This window comes from Enhydra lutris, unplaced genomic scaffold (assembly GCF_002288905.1).
Source record: "Enhydra lutris kenyoni isolate GAN:26980312 unplaced genomic scaffold, ASM228890v2 scaffoldscaffold1, whole genome shotgun sequence".
Lineage (NCBI taxonomy): Eukaryota > Metazoa > Chordata > Mammalia > Carnivora > Mustelidae > Enhydra > Enhydra lutris.
In genome coordinates this window covers 55,973,090-55,991,408 of record NW_019154085.1, presented here as the reverse complement: position 1 = coordinate 55,991,408, position 18,319 = coordinate 55,973,090, and the positions used below count along the sequence as shown (strand labels likewise).

Genomic DNA, 18,319 nt, shown 5'->3' with positions numbered 1-18,319 from the left:
TTAAGCCTTCCCTGGAGTGGAGGCCCTATGGAGAAAGGTAGGTCTTGAATAAAATTAGGATTCTGATGAGCAGAAGCAGGAGTAGGGGAAATGTTTGCTACTTTTTACCTTTTCCTTACACTTATGATGAATATAATTACTTAAAACATAGCATGTGGAGTGGTTGGGCCGTTATGTGTTACTTTTAACAGGCTGTTTTATCTTGATCATACGATCTCAAAACTTCCACTAGGAATTATATTGCCTCTTAAAACTGTGTAGATGGATGTAGGGACAAATGATGGTTTAGGAGCCTTGCCATCATCCCAGCTACTCCACTTCTAAAAAATATACATTCTAAGTAAAAAATTGAGCTTTCTATGACAACTACTCCAACACAAAAAAATCTAAGAAAAAAGTGTGCTTGCCATATCAATAGCAATTGCAGCTTCCATAAAAATCATTTAACCTCCTCTTCTGGCCAGATTCATGCCCCTAAACCCTTCTGGAAGAAATTCTGGAGTCATCAATTTTAGAGCCCTGCCATATTTTCACTTTACTGTGGCTCTCAGGAGACTGTGGCTTTGGATGCTGATGTAAGTTCTGGCTTTACCCTATAGGCAGTTTTGTTGTTGATTCTTTAATTCAGTGGATTTTGGCCATACATCTACAACTGATCTTAGCCAAAAGGCTGAGAAGTGAGGGCCATACTTGTGAGAGCCTACCTTATTCTAGCCATCAGCTTCCACCTAAGTAGGCAGACTGGGCAGAGCCTGAGGACCCTGGAAGTGAGAGCTGCTAAGTAAGAATGGGTCTCTGGAAAGACAATATACTTACTCAAACAAAATCCAAGGAGAAGATTCTGTTGGTCAGAAGTAACTCTAAGGCTCAGGAGCCCCCTGTAAACCTGGCTGGAAACCAAAGAGAGATTTATTTTTGGATAATGGGAGTGGGGTGGTGTGGTAGTAGGGTGGGGTGACAGTTTCAGGAATCAGGCTAATTAGATTCAGTGTTTGGGTCTGATTTGGAAAGACAACATTAAAAAGTAGAGTCAAGTTATATCTCCTAGAGGGTCAGACCCCATACAGCCCCAAAAGCTGATTACATCAGAGCTATCTTTTACTCACCTTAATCCACCAGTGTTTCCTTGCAATCCTGCTTCTTAGTGGAGAGAAGCACTAGATGTCTCCTACCACTGTTACACTAGAAGAGTTAAGATTTTTTCTCCAGGCCAGATTCACTGTGGCCAGTTGCCAATCTTGAGCTAGCTATTAGATGTATCATGCAGCTTCAGGAGGTACTACCATTTTGCTGGAAATCTCCCTTCACTCTGAGAAAGTTATAAAACAACTTTCGGCCATTTGTGAACACAATGGTTAATTTCATAAACTTGTCTCTGCTGTTAAAGTACTTGTCACCTTGTTTGCCACCATTGGTTGCCTCTCTGCTTCTCCCCCCACCACAAATGTGTGTTGATGTCATAGAGCCGAAACCTTAAGGAAATGACTTAAGCATGACTAAGAAGAAAATTGGTGGCTAAGTTAATTGTGAGTCAGTTTAGAATTTTTGGAATGATTCAAACAGGTAGAATTAGGGAGACAGTCAGCCTTGGTGTAGTTAGATTCTTATAGCTGTCATTCTTTTCTGAATTACCCATTTTGTCTCATATCCTGGGATATCATGATAAAATTATATCATGGGACTTCATTATGGGGCGGGGATGGTAGGTGGAGACTGAACTGTAGATATTTTACACTTCTGCAGTCTGGAATTTCCTGAAGTGTTAGAAGTGCCCAGTAAGCCTAGAAACTGTAAAATCTTGGTATGCTATTATAAAGATGAAAACTATGAAACATTTTAAATCAGAAAATTTGGATGGACAAAAAGAATAGAAATTGCACAGATCTGCCACAGATTTTTTTCTCTAAAGATAATTTAAAAATTACAAAAGTTTAGGATAATTTTAAAGCCTTCTTTAAATTTTTTAAAATTATGGAGTCACTTTTCAAATTCAGAAAGTAGGTAAATGATTAGAAGAGCTTTTAATAGCTGTATAACTTAGCTACTTCTGTCATTGGAATCACCAGCAAAGCAATTAAATTAAACAGGAACTTTGAAGGTAAAATCTAACCTTAGCGGCACCGGGGTGGCTCAGTTGGTTAAGCAACTGCCTTTGGCTCAGGTCAGGATCCCAGGATTCTGGGATGGAGCCCTGGGTCAAGCTCTTTGCTCAGTGGGGAGCCTGCTTCTCCTGCTCCCTCTGCCTCTACTCTGCCTGCTTGTGCTCTCTCTCTGTCTGTTAAATAAATAAATAAAACTAAAAAAAAAAAAAGCTAACCTTAGTTATTTTATATAGCTTAGCTATTTTACATAGGTTTTTCTGTACAATGAAAAGATATTTGTTTTTTGTTTTTTGTGGTTTTTTTTTTTAAGATTTTATTTATTTATTTGACAGATCACAAGCAGGCAGAGAGGCAGGCAGAGAGAGGAGGAAGCAGGCTCCCCGCTGAGCAGAGAGCCCGATGCGGGGCTTGATCCCAGGACTCTGAGACCATGACCTGAGCCGAAGGCAGCAGCTTAACCCACTGAGCCACCCAGGCGCCCCTGAAAAGATATTTGATTAGGAAAGAAAAATGTCCAGATTGGAATTTAGAAATTCAGATTTATTAAATTTGATTTTATTTTAGAGGCTAAATAGAAAACAGCTACTTTGTTATTCTGAAGAGGCCATTATATTTGAATATTCCTCTTAGATTTTTACTATCCAGAAGACTCAGTAAATATATAATGATGGGGGCTTTCTCCCTCACAAACAGCATCCTAATGGAGATGTATGACTGTGCTATTACTATTGCCAGTATGAATATTTGCCTCCAAATTTAAGCCTTTGGCTCTAAAAACTGCTATAAATACTCTAAAATAATAATGTTGTGAGTATTTATGTATCATTTTAAAGTTTGTTTTTGTTTTTATTCTATGTATACTAGAAAAATGACTTACAGTTTGCATAATTGTGGTAATTGGAAAAAGTTGTTGAAATGTGAGGTTTCTAAAATCAATAAGAAGAGCAAAATGGATGTGATCTTTTGTGGCATACTTGGTTTGAAATAGTTTTGATGTTATATTATCATTTCATATGTTTAAGTGGTTTTAATGTTGTCACTATAATGGCACGTAATTAATACATTCGCACAATACGTAAAAATGCACTCAGTGCCACAGATTCTCCTGCTGCTATATTTATTTATAGCAATGCACACTGCTTAATGTGTGCTTTTATTTGAAAAGCATTTTTGTAAATGTTTGCCATTTGCACTTTCTCTTTGAGTGCAGCTGAAATCTTGCACCACCATTCAATTTGAGAGATCATCAAAGCAATTAGCTTAGAAGTACTTCTCCATTTACCAAAGGATTAAAACTATTTTTTGAAAATTATGGGTAAGATGGCTTAGATACTATCTTAGGTCAGGTTCTATAGAAGCAAAGCTGAGATAGGAATTGTAAGAACAAGTGATTTGTTGGGCAATGCTCTCAGGAGAAGGATAGTAAGGAAAGAAAGAAAGAGGAGGGGAAAATGGTTCTGCATGGAGGTGAGCTCAGTGGAAACAGCCTGCAGTTTGCTTCCACTGTGAAATTCTAGAGCATGAATGGTATCACAGAGTTGGTTCCATCGTGAGGCAAGTGGGTTGACCTTCTGTTCCCCCATATCAGCCAAACGTTGGTGGCAGCTGCCCTCAAAAATGGGTGGGAGAGAAGCCTCCTGGGTGAGGCATTTCCCATTTGGTCTGGGGCAATTCTGCAGAGAAACAGGTGCATCTGTGAATTATCAGCATCTTGGTGATGGGACTTCTAGCTAGTAAGGGAGATCTAGCATGGCACCAACAGCATCCACCAAATAGATGGATGACAACTTAAAACAAATGGACAATTTATTGACCTCAAATCTGTTATTTTCCCCTCCTCAGCATACCCCGCCACATACATCTACATTTGTAATTAAATAAAAGTGGAAAGTCAAACCATGTTCAAGTCCCTGTGATTAGAGATAGTTTAAAAGCATAAATGAAGACATGGACCGCAGGTCTATTTTTATTTATTTATTTTTGTTACTTGTGGTGTAGTAATAGAGAATTTATGTGGCTGCCTTTGCTATTAAAATGCATTTTTGTTATTGTGAACAAAATGAGTTCGAGAGAGGACCTTAGGTATTACCCATGAAGTCTTGAGGGTGTTCTAAATGCCAAGTATACTTAGGCAAGTGTTTCCACAGGCTTAATACCCCTATATGAAATGCTTTGTTTGAATGTCTATACATTCATACCTGATTCAGACAGAAGCAATACACTCAGTGTGTTCAATGAATGAACTCATCTCAAATTATTTCTCTGCAATAGATTATGTCATACAGAAGAACTGTGGAGTATGCTTCTTCTGGTAAAATACCTCCATGCCTCTTTTTCTTCCCATTATAGAGCTGTTAGTGAAGATTATCTTTTTTGAAAGAGAATTTTTTTTTCTTGCTACTTACCAGAATAGTGAAACACTTTACAAAAACCAGGTAACTTTGTATGATAAGAGGACAGTGGAATTCCCATTAGTATCACTGATTTAAAGAGGTTTTTATTCATTTTAAATTGTCAAGTATTTTTCAAGGGCATAGAAGATATATTATGAATTCGTTAATTGCACTATTAACTTTAAAGTAGAAGATCATTGATATAGTAGAAATAAACAATAGCAAGTCTCCATCTTGGATCAAAGAAATACTTGTTGCTAATAATATTCACTCTGATTGCACCTGTATTTCATTATTCCAATTTATTAAACAGGAATAACAATATGCAAATAAATCCAGAATAATAAAGAGGCATTAATTCAGTTTAGAGTTTAAGCTAATATCGCACCCTTTCCACTCTGCATAGGGCTTTGCTAATACCTTATGTAAAACACATACCAGGCTAGTGCCCAGGAGTGCCCTGAAATGAAAAAGGCATTCTGGACCAGGGTGGACATGTTACTAGGTAGGGCCTTGAAGAGGTCCTATTTACAAATGATTTCTTCAGTGATCTGAAATCTAATGCCATTGGTAATCTTCTCACTAATATTATCTAGTCTTAATCCCACCACACGAGAAGCTGAGAGAGTAAATTAATGATAATTTTAGACTTGTTTTAAAGTGAAACCTTAAATAAGTGCTTTCCTCAGGCCTTAATTTTCTTTGTAAAATTGTTCATTTAACTGTCTACTTTTGTGTTTTCCTCCAGGAATAAAAATTCCATTTTAGTCTGTATGTTTTATTTCCCAATGTTCATTTATTTCACTCATTGATTGTGATTTTTTAAATATTCTTATAGGGAGGATAGAATAAATATTTTAAAAATATTATGTCACTTTGCAAACTTCTTGAAATTATGCCTGGAACTTGTGGCAAGACCAATAAAGGATTGAAGAACCCATCGTATTAGGATTTAGAACCTTTTCTATAGCAGACATATAGTTTGGCTATAATGTATTTTAAAAAACCAACCCCAGACTTCATTTTATATAATCAGTACCATTCGTTAATAGTTTGAGCAGTTTGAGTTCCCTCAAACTCGGTGATTGCTTAACAATGTGTTGTGACACTTTTGTTGCTTCTAGAAACTTCCAATTAAGTGAAGAAGACCACTGGATTTACCAGGCTATTTTGGATCAGTATCCTGGAGAGCTCTGTAACAGAAGAACTCTGTATCTGAACATGATACAAAGATATTTTCCTCACAGATCTAGGCATGATTTGGTGAGTACAGGACCCTATATAACAGCAAGTTAAATTGCTTTAGTAGTCAATAATTACTAGGCAAAATTTGTATTTTTAGAATGGTGCTCTAAATTTTTTTTTTCCTACACTCTAGCAAATAATAGAGTTATAGGTTGAAAGTCTCTCATTTTTCAAGTCATATGGTGCATAAGAATGTAGAGAACCCTTCAGGCAACATTCATTCTTCTATGCTTACCTGCCCGAGAGATCTTTACTGTGACTTCCTGGGTTGCTCTGCCCGTAATTGATCTCTAGGTGTCTGTGCATTCACCTGCCTGCCCTCAGAGGTTCTGCAATCTCTGGCTCTTGCCTGAAAGTGGGGGTGCCTGCTACCCATCTATCTGCAGAACCTCCCACATCTCAGCCCCTCTAGTCATGGGGAAGGCAGCACTTGCCCTGGGGGCTGGTGCTTACTTATATCATCCCCACAACAACATCTCCACTTGATCACCCTAGATGGGTCTGAAATACAAATGCCCCAAATTAGAACTCAGAGTCATGACTGAAATTTCCCTGAGAAGGGTCTTTAGTTCATAAGACCACAAAGACAACAGAAGTTACCATGTCGCCAATTAACTTTACAATGACTCATCTTAAAACGTATATGTAAACAAACACATTTAAACTTTTAAATGGGCCATGCTATAAAATATTATCACATACTCTGCATTTTGTAATTATTTTAAATAAGCAGGTAACAATAGTACCGACGTGTATATAGAATTTACCTTATTTCAGTCATGAGTAAACTTCTATAACACACAGAAGTGGATGAAAGAGTACTATTTTTATTATATTTTACAGATAAAGAAACTGAAGCAAAGGTCACACATCTAGTATGACCATCCTCTCCTATCCCTGATTCCCTCACCAAATGATTATTTGTTTTAATTTTGATCTTTATTTTATAGCAGATACCTATTATATAAAAAACATGTTATATAATAAATAATTCACTCTAGCTTTTTTAAAGTTTTAATTTATTAAGTTAGATCTTTCTTTTTATTCCCTGTTGATTCTATTTGTTTCTGTGACCAGTTATGATTTTTAACTTTTTGTATTTACCTATTAACATGATAAAAATTTTTATTATGTGTTGATTAGTATGCATTTCTGCATGGTATATGCTTCCTTTCTTAGTGTTTGACAGATTTTTAGTATATTTTTGACTTTTGGGAACAAAGCTCAGAAGTTTCCACAACATATATTAGCAGCTGATATTTGGTTTAATTGAATCCATAGCCTGTTTCATCATGTACCTAATTAACCATACCTGGATTATTATCTTAGAACAACAACCTTATCCTTCTTGCTAGATTCTTTTCTCACACCACTTAGGGGTTAAATAATGTATAAATTCAGAGATGTGGTCTATACTAGCAAGATAAAGAATTAGAGGGTCAGTGGCTCTCAATTTCAGAAGACACAACTTCATATAAAGAACATTTCAGAAATACCTACAAAGACTTTTCAAACGACTCAGGCAATCTCCATCCCTGTTCTTCCCCTCAAGACTTTCCCTCAAGACTCTCAGATCTCTCATGGTTGGGATTCACTGCCAACAGGAACTGCCAGTACCCATGTGAGAATATCAGTCCATCAGGACTGCAGGATGGGAAGAACTAATATGACTGCTGTAATTCCTTTAAGTTCAGACATCCTAAAACCTGAATATATCAGTAATCAAGGGCAAACTGAGTTTTGGGGATTATGGTAGCAATTTATGTTTATTAGCATGTGTCTAAGTGAAGCACTTGAAGTAATTGTTAAAATACCCAAACTAAATTACAGATGGAATATTTTTGAAATTATATACAAGGGAAGTAATACTTTCTGTGAATAAATTCACTGACATGTAGACATGGAAAATGTTTTAGGGCTGCCTAATCAGACTCCATCCCATACAGGGACACTAAGGACTTAACAAACATTAAACAACTGGTCCTTAGTCACCAGTTAGCCATAGGCTCAGAACTTGGGGAATTGTACCTGGTCCTGGTTGCATTCACTGTTAAGATGTTTGTCTCCAATTTTTCAAAATTACTGGTTATAATTCACTTTATTCATTTTTTGTAGCAATGACATAAAGCATAGTCTCAGTTTCATAAGTGTTTGCCATCTGTTTTCTTTTCAGGTGGAACATGAGAAATATTGTGATCAATATCGCTTTGCCAGGGAGCAGCGAAGGATCCTGATATCAAATTGGAATAAGAACAGGAGAGACTTTATCCAGAAGGCTGTGCTGACCCTCACTGAGGCCTGTGCAACACATGCAATGGAGGACACATTGGCTAAGGACAGGAGAAAGCAGCAGAAACTGTGTGCTCATCTGAAAGCCAAGGTGAGATGCTCTGCTGATGGTGTTTGGGGATTTATTTGCCCTGGCATTCATTTAAGAACCCACTGTCCTGTTTGCTCAAACCCAACCTGAAGTTCAGTTTCTCTAAAAATTTTATTTTGAATAAAACTGTTAGTTGGAACCATATGAAATTGCAGTTGTTTTAGATCAACAGTAGTCAACAATCAACAATTTCTTATGGTTCACACGGAAGTTACCGTGACAGGTCAATGTTCAAATTTGGATTGAGCGATATCCAACACGAACTACAAATTCTACGTGAGAGGTGCTGGATGAAAATGCAGAAAGTAACTATAGAGTAGAGTCTGATTCGAGCTCACTCTTGGACCTCTCATTCACATTAAAGATGTCAAAAAAGGTAAATTTATGAAGAGGAGAGAAGATTTGTGAAGAGATATGTTGGGGGGAACTTGATGGGCAAAGTGAAAGGTGGAGTGGATGGGGCATTCCTCTTCCTCAGACCCAATGAGGGGGTCTCCGGGATGGCTTGGCGAGGTTAGTGGAGAACCCCTGCAGTTGGAGCTTGAGGACTAGTGTTTCATGGTCACAGGAAGCCAGAGGAGCTGCCTCCACAGCAGAATTGAAAACAAAGATGGCTGCTGTGTTGGGAATAATTTCATTCCCCAGACTGCTCACTGGTGCATGAGTCCTGAAGGCCCGAGGTGGATATAGCCTTCCTTGTCAGGACTATTAAACAAATTGTGTTGAGCTACAGCATATCTATAGTAAAGTACACAAATCTTTATATATTTTTATTATTTTTTAAAAGATTTTATTTATTTAGTTGACAGAGAGAGAGAGAGATATCACAAGCAGGGAGAGCAGCAGGCAGAGGGAGAAGCAGGCTCCCCACTGAGCAGGGAGCCCAATTCGGGGCTTGATCCTAGGAGCCTGAGAACCTGACCTGAGCCAACGGCAGATGCTTAACCGACTGAGCTACCCAGGCACCCCTGCAAATCTTTATTTATTGATAAATGGTAGGAGAATGATGGCACAAGAAGTTTTATTCTATTGGTAGAAAAAAAAATAACCTGCAATTAATAGTTATACCACAGCAATTAACAGCATGTAAAAAGAAATGTCTCTTTTAAAACATTAGAGGAGAAATGCCTATTCCATATTCTTTTAAACAAAAAGATACTATATTGGGCATTGGATAAGCTTGGGACCTAGAAGGAACAGAAGCTGCATCAAGTCTGAACTGCCTACCATGGACTATAGAGCTAATGCACATTTCTTCTCTACCTGCAGCCGATAAGAAACACACATGGGTCAGGGACAAGGACAAGTCTCTATATACTCCAGAGTCTTGTTTATATTCATTTTGTGCACAGTATCATTAGCCTTTTAGCTGTGCTGTGGGGGAATATTTTCTTTTTATTGTATTGCATTGAGGTAAACATGCAGTAAAGAACAGAGAAGGGAAGTGGGTGATTGAATGAAATTTTACAAATTTATACTGCCGCATGTAAAAACCGCTGAGCTGAAAAGAGAACATTTCCTGCAGCTCAGGTTCCTTCATGTCTCTTCCTAGCATATACTACCCATACCCATAACCACTATTCTAAATTCATCACTATAAATTAGTTTTTCTTATTCATGAATTTCATATAACTCAAATCGTACATATATCTCTTTTGTACTTCTTTCACTCATATCTGTGAGTTTCATTCTTGTTCCATGTTGCAATTATTTGGTTTTCTTTATTGCTGGGTAGTATTTCATTGTAGACATATACCACAATTTATTTGTAGGTTATCATGTTAATAGAAATTCATGTTATTTCCAGGTTTTTGCTCTTATGATAATGGGCCTGTGAACACTCTTGAACATGTCTTATGGTGGACATATGCACTCATTTCTATAGGATTTATACTTGGGAGTGGGATTGCCAGATCAGGGGTATTTAGCTTTAGTAAATACTGCCAAATAGTTTTCCAAAGTGGTTATACAAATTTGCCGCTGGTTTCAGTTGCTCCACATCCTCACCAACATTGATATTGCCAATCTTTACATTTAGCTAGTCTCCTATATGTGTAGTGGTCCCTCAACAAGGTTTTCATCTGCCTTCAGAGCAGATGATGAGTGTCTTTTCACATGCATATTAAGCCTTAGGGTATCTGCTCCTGTGAAATGTCCCCTCAAGACTTCTGCCCATTTTTCTATTTCGGCTGTCTGTTTTTTCTTATTCATTTGTGTGTTCTTTATATATTCCATATGCAAATTCTATTTCCTTTCTTTCTTTGACTTTTCATTCTTTTAATGGTGTCTTTTGATAAACAAAAGTTCTTAGTTTCAATGAAATTCTTTGTTTTAATTTAAATGTCTGAGATATAAATTATATGCAATAAAATCACCTGTTTTAGTTAGTGTGTAGTTCCCTGAGTTTTAACAAATGCATGACGTGTAACTACCACCACAAGCAACATACAGACTGCTTCATCACCCTTCAGAAATTCTTCTTGCCCTTTGTGCTTCACCCCACATCCACCTTCAGCCTTTAGCAACTACTGATCTCTGTCCCTGTACTTGGCTGTTCTAGAATGTCATATAAATGTAACCATATAGTATGTGGAAATCTGGTTTTGGCTTTTTGCACTTAGCATAATGTATTTGAGATCTAGCCATTTTGTTATGTGTATCAATAATTAGTTCCTTTTTATTACTGAGTAGTAGTCTGTGGTTTAATCACTGTTTATCCATTCACCAGCTATTTTCAGTTTTTGGCAATTAGTGTTATTCTGGTTAGGGTGGAGTAGGCTTTAGGCTTTCCCTGTGAGCCTGTGCCTCAGAGAGACTTGCCACTGATTTTCCTTGCCCAGTAGTAGATTCTTATTAGACACTTGCTGGACTGTGTCTGATAAGGGAGAGGCCTTCTGCCTTCTTGGTTCAGCCATAGCCTCAGGCAGGTTTTTTTCACTTGGTCTTGGGACCAGAACCTACTCAGTGATCTTGGCCTCCTCACCATGGCAGACAAACTCTGCCCTGTGTCTTGGTGGTTCTTGTGTGGGAGAGAGATTCCCCCATTACCCCAAGAGAAGAGGGTATCTTTGTTTTTTGTCTTTTCCCCCAGCTGTAATAGGTGTACACTTGTACTCTGGTGGGTTCCCTGCTTTACATCCCTCCCCACCCCCAGTGACTTTTATTCTGTAGGGCTTCGTTCTTCTTCTTCTTCTTTTATTTTTAGAGAGAGACAGAGACAGAGAGGGTGGGAGGAAAGACAAAGGGAGAGAATCTCAACCAGACTCCCCACTGAGTACAGAGCCCAGATAGGGTGGGGTGTTCTATCTCATGATCTTGAGATCATTACCTGAGCCAAAACCAAGAGTTAGCCACTTACATAGGGCTTTTTTTCTTATTTCTTGGACCTGTATTAACTTAAGAATCTTCCTCTGCTCACCTCCCTTGACCCTGATCTATTTTTTTTTTTAGCTTTCTGTGGAGAAAAGCCTGAAAGGGGGTGTAAATTCCCTTGTGTCTGTAACTTCCATGGGTTCTATACTCCCTGCTTTATGACAACAGCAAATTATAAAAAAATTTAACTGTTGACTCATTACAGAGTATTAGCTGCAATCTTCTTTCCCACTTATACAGTGGCCTTGACTTTTTTAGGTGCTCTGTCTCAAATAGGTCAGTTTCTGTATTGCCTCTTTCTTTGGAAACATCTGCCGTTCTTTAAATCTCAGGCTTATTTGCCCTGCGACCTCAGTCCTCTGATGGATTTGAGAAAAGTTCATATATAGCTTTTCCTTGTGCTTAAAGTGGGAGGTGACATTCTTTCTGGCTTCTTACATTCTAAATGGAACCTGGAAGGTCCTCATGAAATACTATTTATCAATCTTGTGTGTGCCCTGCTTAAGAAATCATTGCGTAGTAGCACAGGGTCGTTTTCAAAGGCAGCCTGCCTGAGATTTTTCTTCCCAATAGGACTTCTGCTAATGGGGAGGGGACCCCCCAAAAGTGGGGTAGAAGAGCCCTAATTGGGAACATGATAGATGGAAGAGAAGCAGCTAGACAAAGGAAAATGTAAACGACCCACATCAGGGGAATGTTTCCAGGAATGTTTCCCAGCTGGCAATCAAGACAATGAAAGTTATAGGAGGGCAAGAGTCCGCATTAACCACCTGCCAGGTTTACTGGGGGACATTGTCAGTCACCAGGCTAATGACAACTCTGCTGGCCTCTCCTATATATACAATATACATATTGTTCCCTCTCCCTCCTACGCATGGACTCTGATGGTCTAAACACCTAAGGAATGAAACGAAAGGTCATTGTCTGAATAAAGAGGAAAGAGTTGATTAATCTCTTGGAACTGGGCAATTTGATTTTGAATTAACTATATTTTGCGACTTAAAGTGACTGTAAGACCCTTTGTAACCCAAGGGTGAACCATGGGTTCTGCTTAGTTTTCATCTAGTGGCAGGTGAAATATCTAAATGGGGGACAAGAATAATGCTGTGTTTTGATTATTTCCCATGTATCTTGCTGTTCAGTGTATTGGATATACTCTATGAAGTGTTCCTGCATTTCAGGCATTCTATTAGCATTTTATCATATTATCTTCAGTGACAAATCCAAGATGTGTAGGGGTTGCTGTGGAGTACCCACCCACAGAAATCAGGGGCTTGGTTTCTGGAAGCAATATAATATGGCATCTCCTCAGAGACCCATGGTCACAAGATGGTGAACAAATGTCTCTGAACTTTTGGAGATGAAGCCTCCAAAGAGTAAATATGAGCAGAGAATGGTGGAACATAAACTAAATTGTGATGCAAAATATGTTCTATTTCCCATAGAGATGGTATTATCTTTGGAGTTTGTGTTCCTGGTCAGGGACTGAGGCTCAATAAGTTGTAGCTAGAAACAAAAGTATATCATAAAGGAAAAAAAGTAATCCTATCAATTCTAAGTAATTTAAAATACTAAATTATGCTCTCTCTTTTTTTTTTAACCTGTATGGAAACTTGGAGATTTATCCTCATCCTTCATTTTACAAGTCTAAAAGCTGAAGTCCTGAAAGATAAAGTGACTTGCTTAAGGTTCATGCCAGCTCATTTGACTTGAAATTCAATATTATCTTGGCCCTACACAGCTTTGCATACAAGAATCTTGCAAAAATAATAGAAGATATTTATTATACTTTGAGCCCCAATGCACTATAAAATAGACACACAGAATGTGAAAAATATTACTTCATTGTATCATAAATTTGACCTTTCTAAAACTAACATGCTAGCTATAATAAACATTAATTAAACATTTAACCATAATTTTGTTCTTAGTCTTGGAATTTAAAAAGGATTTTTGGGGATGATTTACGTGATTCATGCCTTTTAAGGAAAGTGTTAAAGGAATTTTGAAATAATGAGTTTTCTCACTCTCTTTCACCCCTTCTGTGTTTTATTTTGGTTTTCTATCGGTAATGGATGCTGTACCAAGTAGAGAACTCTTCCCAGAGCAGTGAGGAAAGCAGGGAAATGGAAGTCTCACTCTCCTGCTACCACAAAGCTCACTCTTTGATCCCCGAAAATCCAGCCCTTCCCCAGCATGCAGCCTAAACCACTCTGTTAGCTGTGCACTTGATTTTTTAGCATGCTTTTTTACACCATGGCTGGGGAACTTTATTCCCAGGTCTGTCTTAGTTACTTTCTCTGCACCCTTGCTGGGTGGCCAAGAGCTACTAAGTTTACCTGGACTCTCAAAGCCGCATGAGAGGACTTAGTTCTATCCTTTGTTCTACAGTTCTCCCCATTTCTCTTAATGACCGTTTCAAAAGGTCACCAATCCTTTCTGTACCTGGAACCTAATGCCACACACCATCCCCTTCCAGCCCCAGGAGACAACCTGCCTCTATTTTATCAATAAAATGAAGTCATGGAGTTGTGAAATAGATCCCTAATTCCTGCCTCACCCTATGTCCTTGTGTCTTCTGCTAGTCCACCCACTCTCTTCCTGATGCAAGATGTGATGCCTTCTAAGTGCTCATATCCAGTCCTTCCCCCAGTCTTCCGGCCTCTAACCCATCTAACAACTTTAGGAACTTGGTTCTACTGATTATCTCCTTTTATTATTATTTTTCTTTCTTATCCTATGAGTATTTCTTCCAGCCTGTAAATATGGTTAAGTCTTTCTTACTCAAATCAAACCTTCTCTTCTCGGAAGTCATCCTCTAGCTCCTAGGTAGTCCCTAATCTCTATCCTTTTCTTTGAAATCAACCATTTGAAAGAATAATCTATATTTTCTTAGGACTTCTGACCTCTCTACTCTATCAAGATCCTCTCCTCTCCCCAAGGTCACCAGTGACCTCAATTAATTACCTAATCCTGTCAGTGCTCTTCCATCCTTAGGCTAGTAGACCTCTCTGCTTCATTTCTCATTGTTGACCATGTACTCTTTGTTCTAAAATATTGTTTCAGCTTCTGAAATATTATTCTGTTTGCCATATCTTAGTCTGCCTGTGTATTTGTCATCGTCTGCACCATCCTAAAACCCTGGTTTCCTCACTTGCTGTCCTTGTTCTTTCCTTTTCTCTCAGTACTTCACTGGCTCCTAATCCCACTTATGTTTTTACCTATTTTATATGCTTTAAGATTTATGTACTTATTTATTTATTTGACAGAGAGAGAAAGAGAAAGAGAGAGAGTACAAGCAAGGAGAGTGGCAGAAGCGGGCTCCCTGCTGATCAGGGAGCCTGATGTGGGACTTGATCCCAGGACCCTGGAATCATGACCTGAGCTGAAGGCAGACGCTTAAGTGACTAAGCCATCTAGATGCCCACTCTTTTTTCTCATCTCTGAACAGCTCTCTCTTGAACCTCATTTATCCATCTACATACTGATTAGATCAATTTAAAAGTCTATAGATACCTTGAAGTCTATGTCCAAAATGGGAATTTTTGTTTCCCTCCTATAAATTGACACTCTTTTCTGAAAACTTATTTTAACTTCCTCTTCCCACTCTCTCACCCCCATAGCTATTTACCAGCTTTAGAAATTTTCTCTCTTAACCTGGGCCTGGCCATTGTTCCTGGACTATTGCAGTGGCACTCTAACGGCTTTCTCTGCATCCATGCTGGGTGGGTCAAATCCCGCCCTTCTGAACTTTTCCCCCTAAACAGTAGGCAGAATGCTATATCTAAAATGCAATTTGGGTTATGCCCTCCCTTGATGATAACACCTCTGTGGCACCCTTTGCTTAAAATAATGGCCAAACTTCCTGGCATGGCTTTCCAGGTCCTCAATAACATGGACTCCAGCTCCCTTTCCAGCCTCCTTTCTTGACACACTCCACCTCATACTTTACAATTTAGAAACGTCAAACTCCTTGTAATCCACTTCCACTCTACCTCTGCCATTGCACTGTACAACCTTTTGTTTCCTGACTGTGCCTTTGCTCCTGCTATTGTTAATTTTGTCCAGAATGCCTCTGCTTCCTTTGTCTGGCTAAGTCTCACTCATCTTCAAGATTCAGCTTAAATGTTTGCTACAGGAAGACTTTCTTGGTCTTCCTTAGTCCTTGGTCAGATTCAATCCATTCTTGGTTCTCCCTTACTCTTTGTACATAACCCTGACTTGACAATGATTATGGCACACTGGGAAATCTATGTCGCTTCACAAATGCAAGCAGGAACCCCATCTTATTCATCTTGGTATAACATACACCCCTTCCAACTCCTTTATACCTTCACCTTCCATTTGAACCCACCACTACCTGCAACTGTTGCAGATATTTTAGTGCTTGGAACATAGTAGGTACTCAGTAACTTTTGTTGAAGTGACATATTTAATAAGCCTTGGGCATTTTTTCCCTCTTCTTCTCAGTACCTTCTGATATAGTACTATTTTCACTATCTTCTTTTTACCTGAGAAAACTAGCTATAGAAACAAGTATATGGATGTGCAAAGCATTAAGAAATGAAGTCTAAGTTTTAATTGTCAATATTGAATATGCTAAAATCTCAAATGCGGTTTTATTTTATTTAATTTATTTTTATGTTATTTTATTTAAATTTTATTTAGTTAACATACAGTACAGTATTGGTTTCTGGGGTAGAATTCAGTGGTTTGTCACTTATAGACAATACTGGTACTTATCACAAAAAGTGCCTCTTTAATGTCTTTCACCCATCTATCCCATCTCCCCACCCACCTTCCTCCATCAACCCTCAGTTTGTTCTCTATCATTAAGAGTCTCTTATGGTTTATTTCTCTCTCTCCCTCACCCCCCTCTCATATGTTCACATTTTTTTTTCTTAAATTTCCCATATGAGTGAGATCATAGATATTTGTCTTTCTTTGACTGACTTATTTCAGTTAGCATAATACACTCTAGCTCCATCCATATCATTGCAAATGGCAAGATTTCATTCTTTTTGATTGGCTGAGTAATATTGCATTGTGTGTGTATATATGTGTGTGTATATACACACACACACACACACACACCATATCTTCTTTATTCATTCATCAGTTGATGGACATTTGAGCTCTCTCCATAGTTTGGCTCTTGTTGATAATGCTACTATAAACATCAGGACACATGTACTCAAATGTGGTTTTAAAAATAAAACCTGGTGACCTATAAAACTGAGGTACATTTTAGGCATGAACAAAAAACGACCAGGCACTTTTCCACTCTTCTCCACTTCATCTTACTTTTGTGCTTCTTGCCCCATCTCTAGCTGATCAGCTAATGTAATCAAGAAGCCATAGTAGTTAAAGAATCGGGTAGTGATGGAGTAGAAGACACTTTTTGAATAAATACCATATGGACACACTTTTCACATTTTGATAATTTCTTAGAGCATCAACTCCTTTCACAATCTCCCTTCTCCATAGACTTTAGGCTTCTTTCCCAATGGAGAACAAACTTGGACTTAGGTTTCACAAATCTGATGGGAAATGATACTTTAATTTAAAATAGAGAGTTTTTTGAGGTTCAATTTCAGTGATAATGAATAGTTGATATGATAGACATCTATAAAAACTTAGCAAAATATTTTTTTTAAATATTGTTTGCAGGCATTGGACAAAAAGTGCATAGATAAAATTCTTGAAATAAGAAAAGCTGTGAAGTTGAGCCCTGTATTCACACAGTTAAAATGGTCAAGTGTTCAAAGAAACAGGAAAAATGAACTAACAGATAATCAAGGAATAAAACAAACTCAGAAGTGATATAGATACTGTAGTTAAAAGACCCCCCCCCTCAAAAATTCTAGAAATGAATGTAAAATATAATACCTGAAATTAAGAACTCATTGGATGAGCTTTTAGAGGAGATTAGACATAGCAGGAGACAGAATTAATGAATTTGAAGTCAGGTTAAGAGAAAATACTAAAACTGAAACATATAAGGAGAAAGTAATAAAATTAAGAGCAGAATGGAGAACATAAGAGAAATATGGAACATGGCAAACAGTTTTAATATATATGTAATTAAAGCCCCAGGAGGAGTGAGAGAATGAAATAGAGGCAATATTGAAGAAATCACATCCAAGAACTTCACAAATTTGACAAGCAACATCCATGTGTATTTTCAAGAAGCTTAGCAAACCCTGAGATGGATATATACAAAGAAAATAATACTGAGATGCATGATAATCAAGCTACTGAAACAAAAGTTAAAGAGTTATGTGAAGAGACAGATACAATATGGAGATCCATCCCATTGGTGCAATCAAGAGCAAAAGCAGCATGTGCTGGGTCAGTGGTGATAGTAGCAACTTCCCAGTTGTGCCAGAGTCAGTATGACGTGACCAAGTCTGTGATATGTGGTTCTGGATGTTATTCCTGGAAGCTTAGTCTAGAGCTTGCTTCTCTGGCCCTTACAAAGACTTTGGAAACTTTCTAAAATCCTGCACTTAATGCTTTCCTTCTTAAACTAACTAGGGTAGATTCTGATGTGCAACTAATAACTCAAACCCAGGTGACGTATGCGTTCTGCTATGCTATTCTAACTTGCTGGCTTGCTGACTGCACGTTAAGATGAGCAGGAGTCAGAATCAATAATGGCCCGTCACTCACCTGGTTCAAGCTGGAATTGATACTATAGGCATACAGGACTCTATAGAAGACCATGTTAAACGAAGAGGTGGCCACAAAAAACTTACCCATAAGTCACATGGCTTGAGTGACTAGATGCCAAAGAGAAAGGCACCACATGATAACAATCTCTCAAT

The 18,319-nt window shown here is 38.1% G+C and overlaps 1 protein-coding gene across 1 annotated transcript in view; it reads left to right on the top strand.

The window, feature by feature from the left end:
• Positions 1–18,319, top strand: part of LOC111145087 (coiled-coil domain containing 148) — a 179,183-nt gene that overhangs the window by 29,826 nt on the left and 131,038 nt on the right. Inside the window, exons 8-9 of the mRNA XM_022499720.1 lie at positions 5,620–5,758; positions 7,914–8,120. Of these exons, the coding sequence (XP_022355428.1) occupies positions 5,620–5,758; positions 7,914–8,120 (346 nt within the window). The remainder of the gene's footprint in view (positions 1–5,619; positions 5,759–7,913; positions 8,121–18,319) is intronic.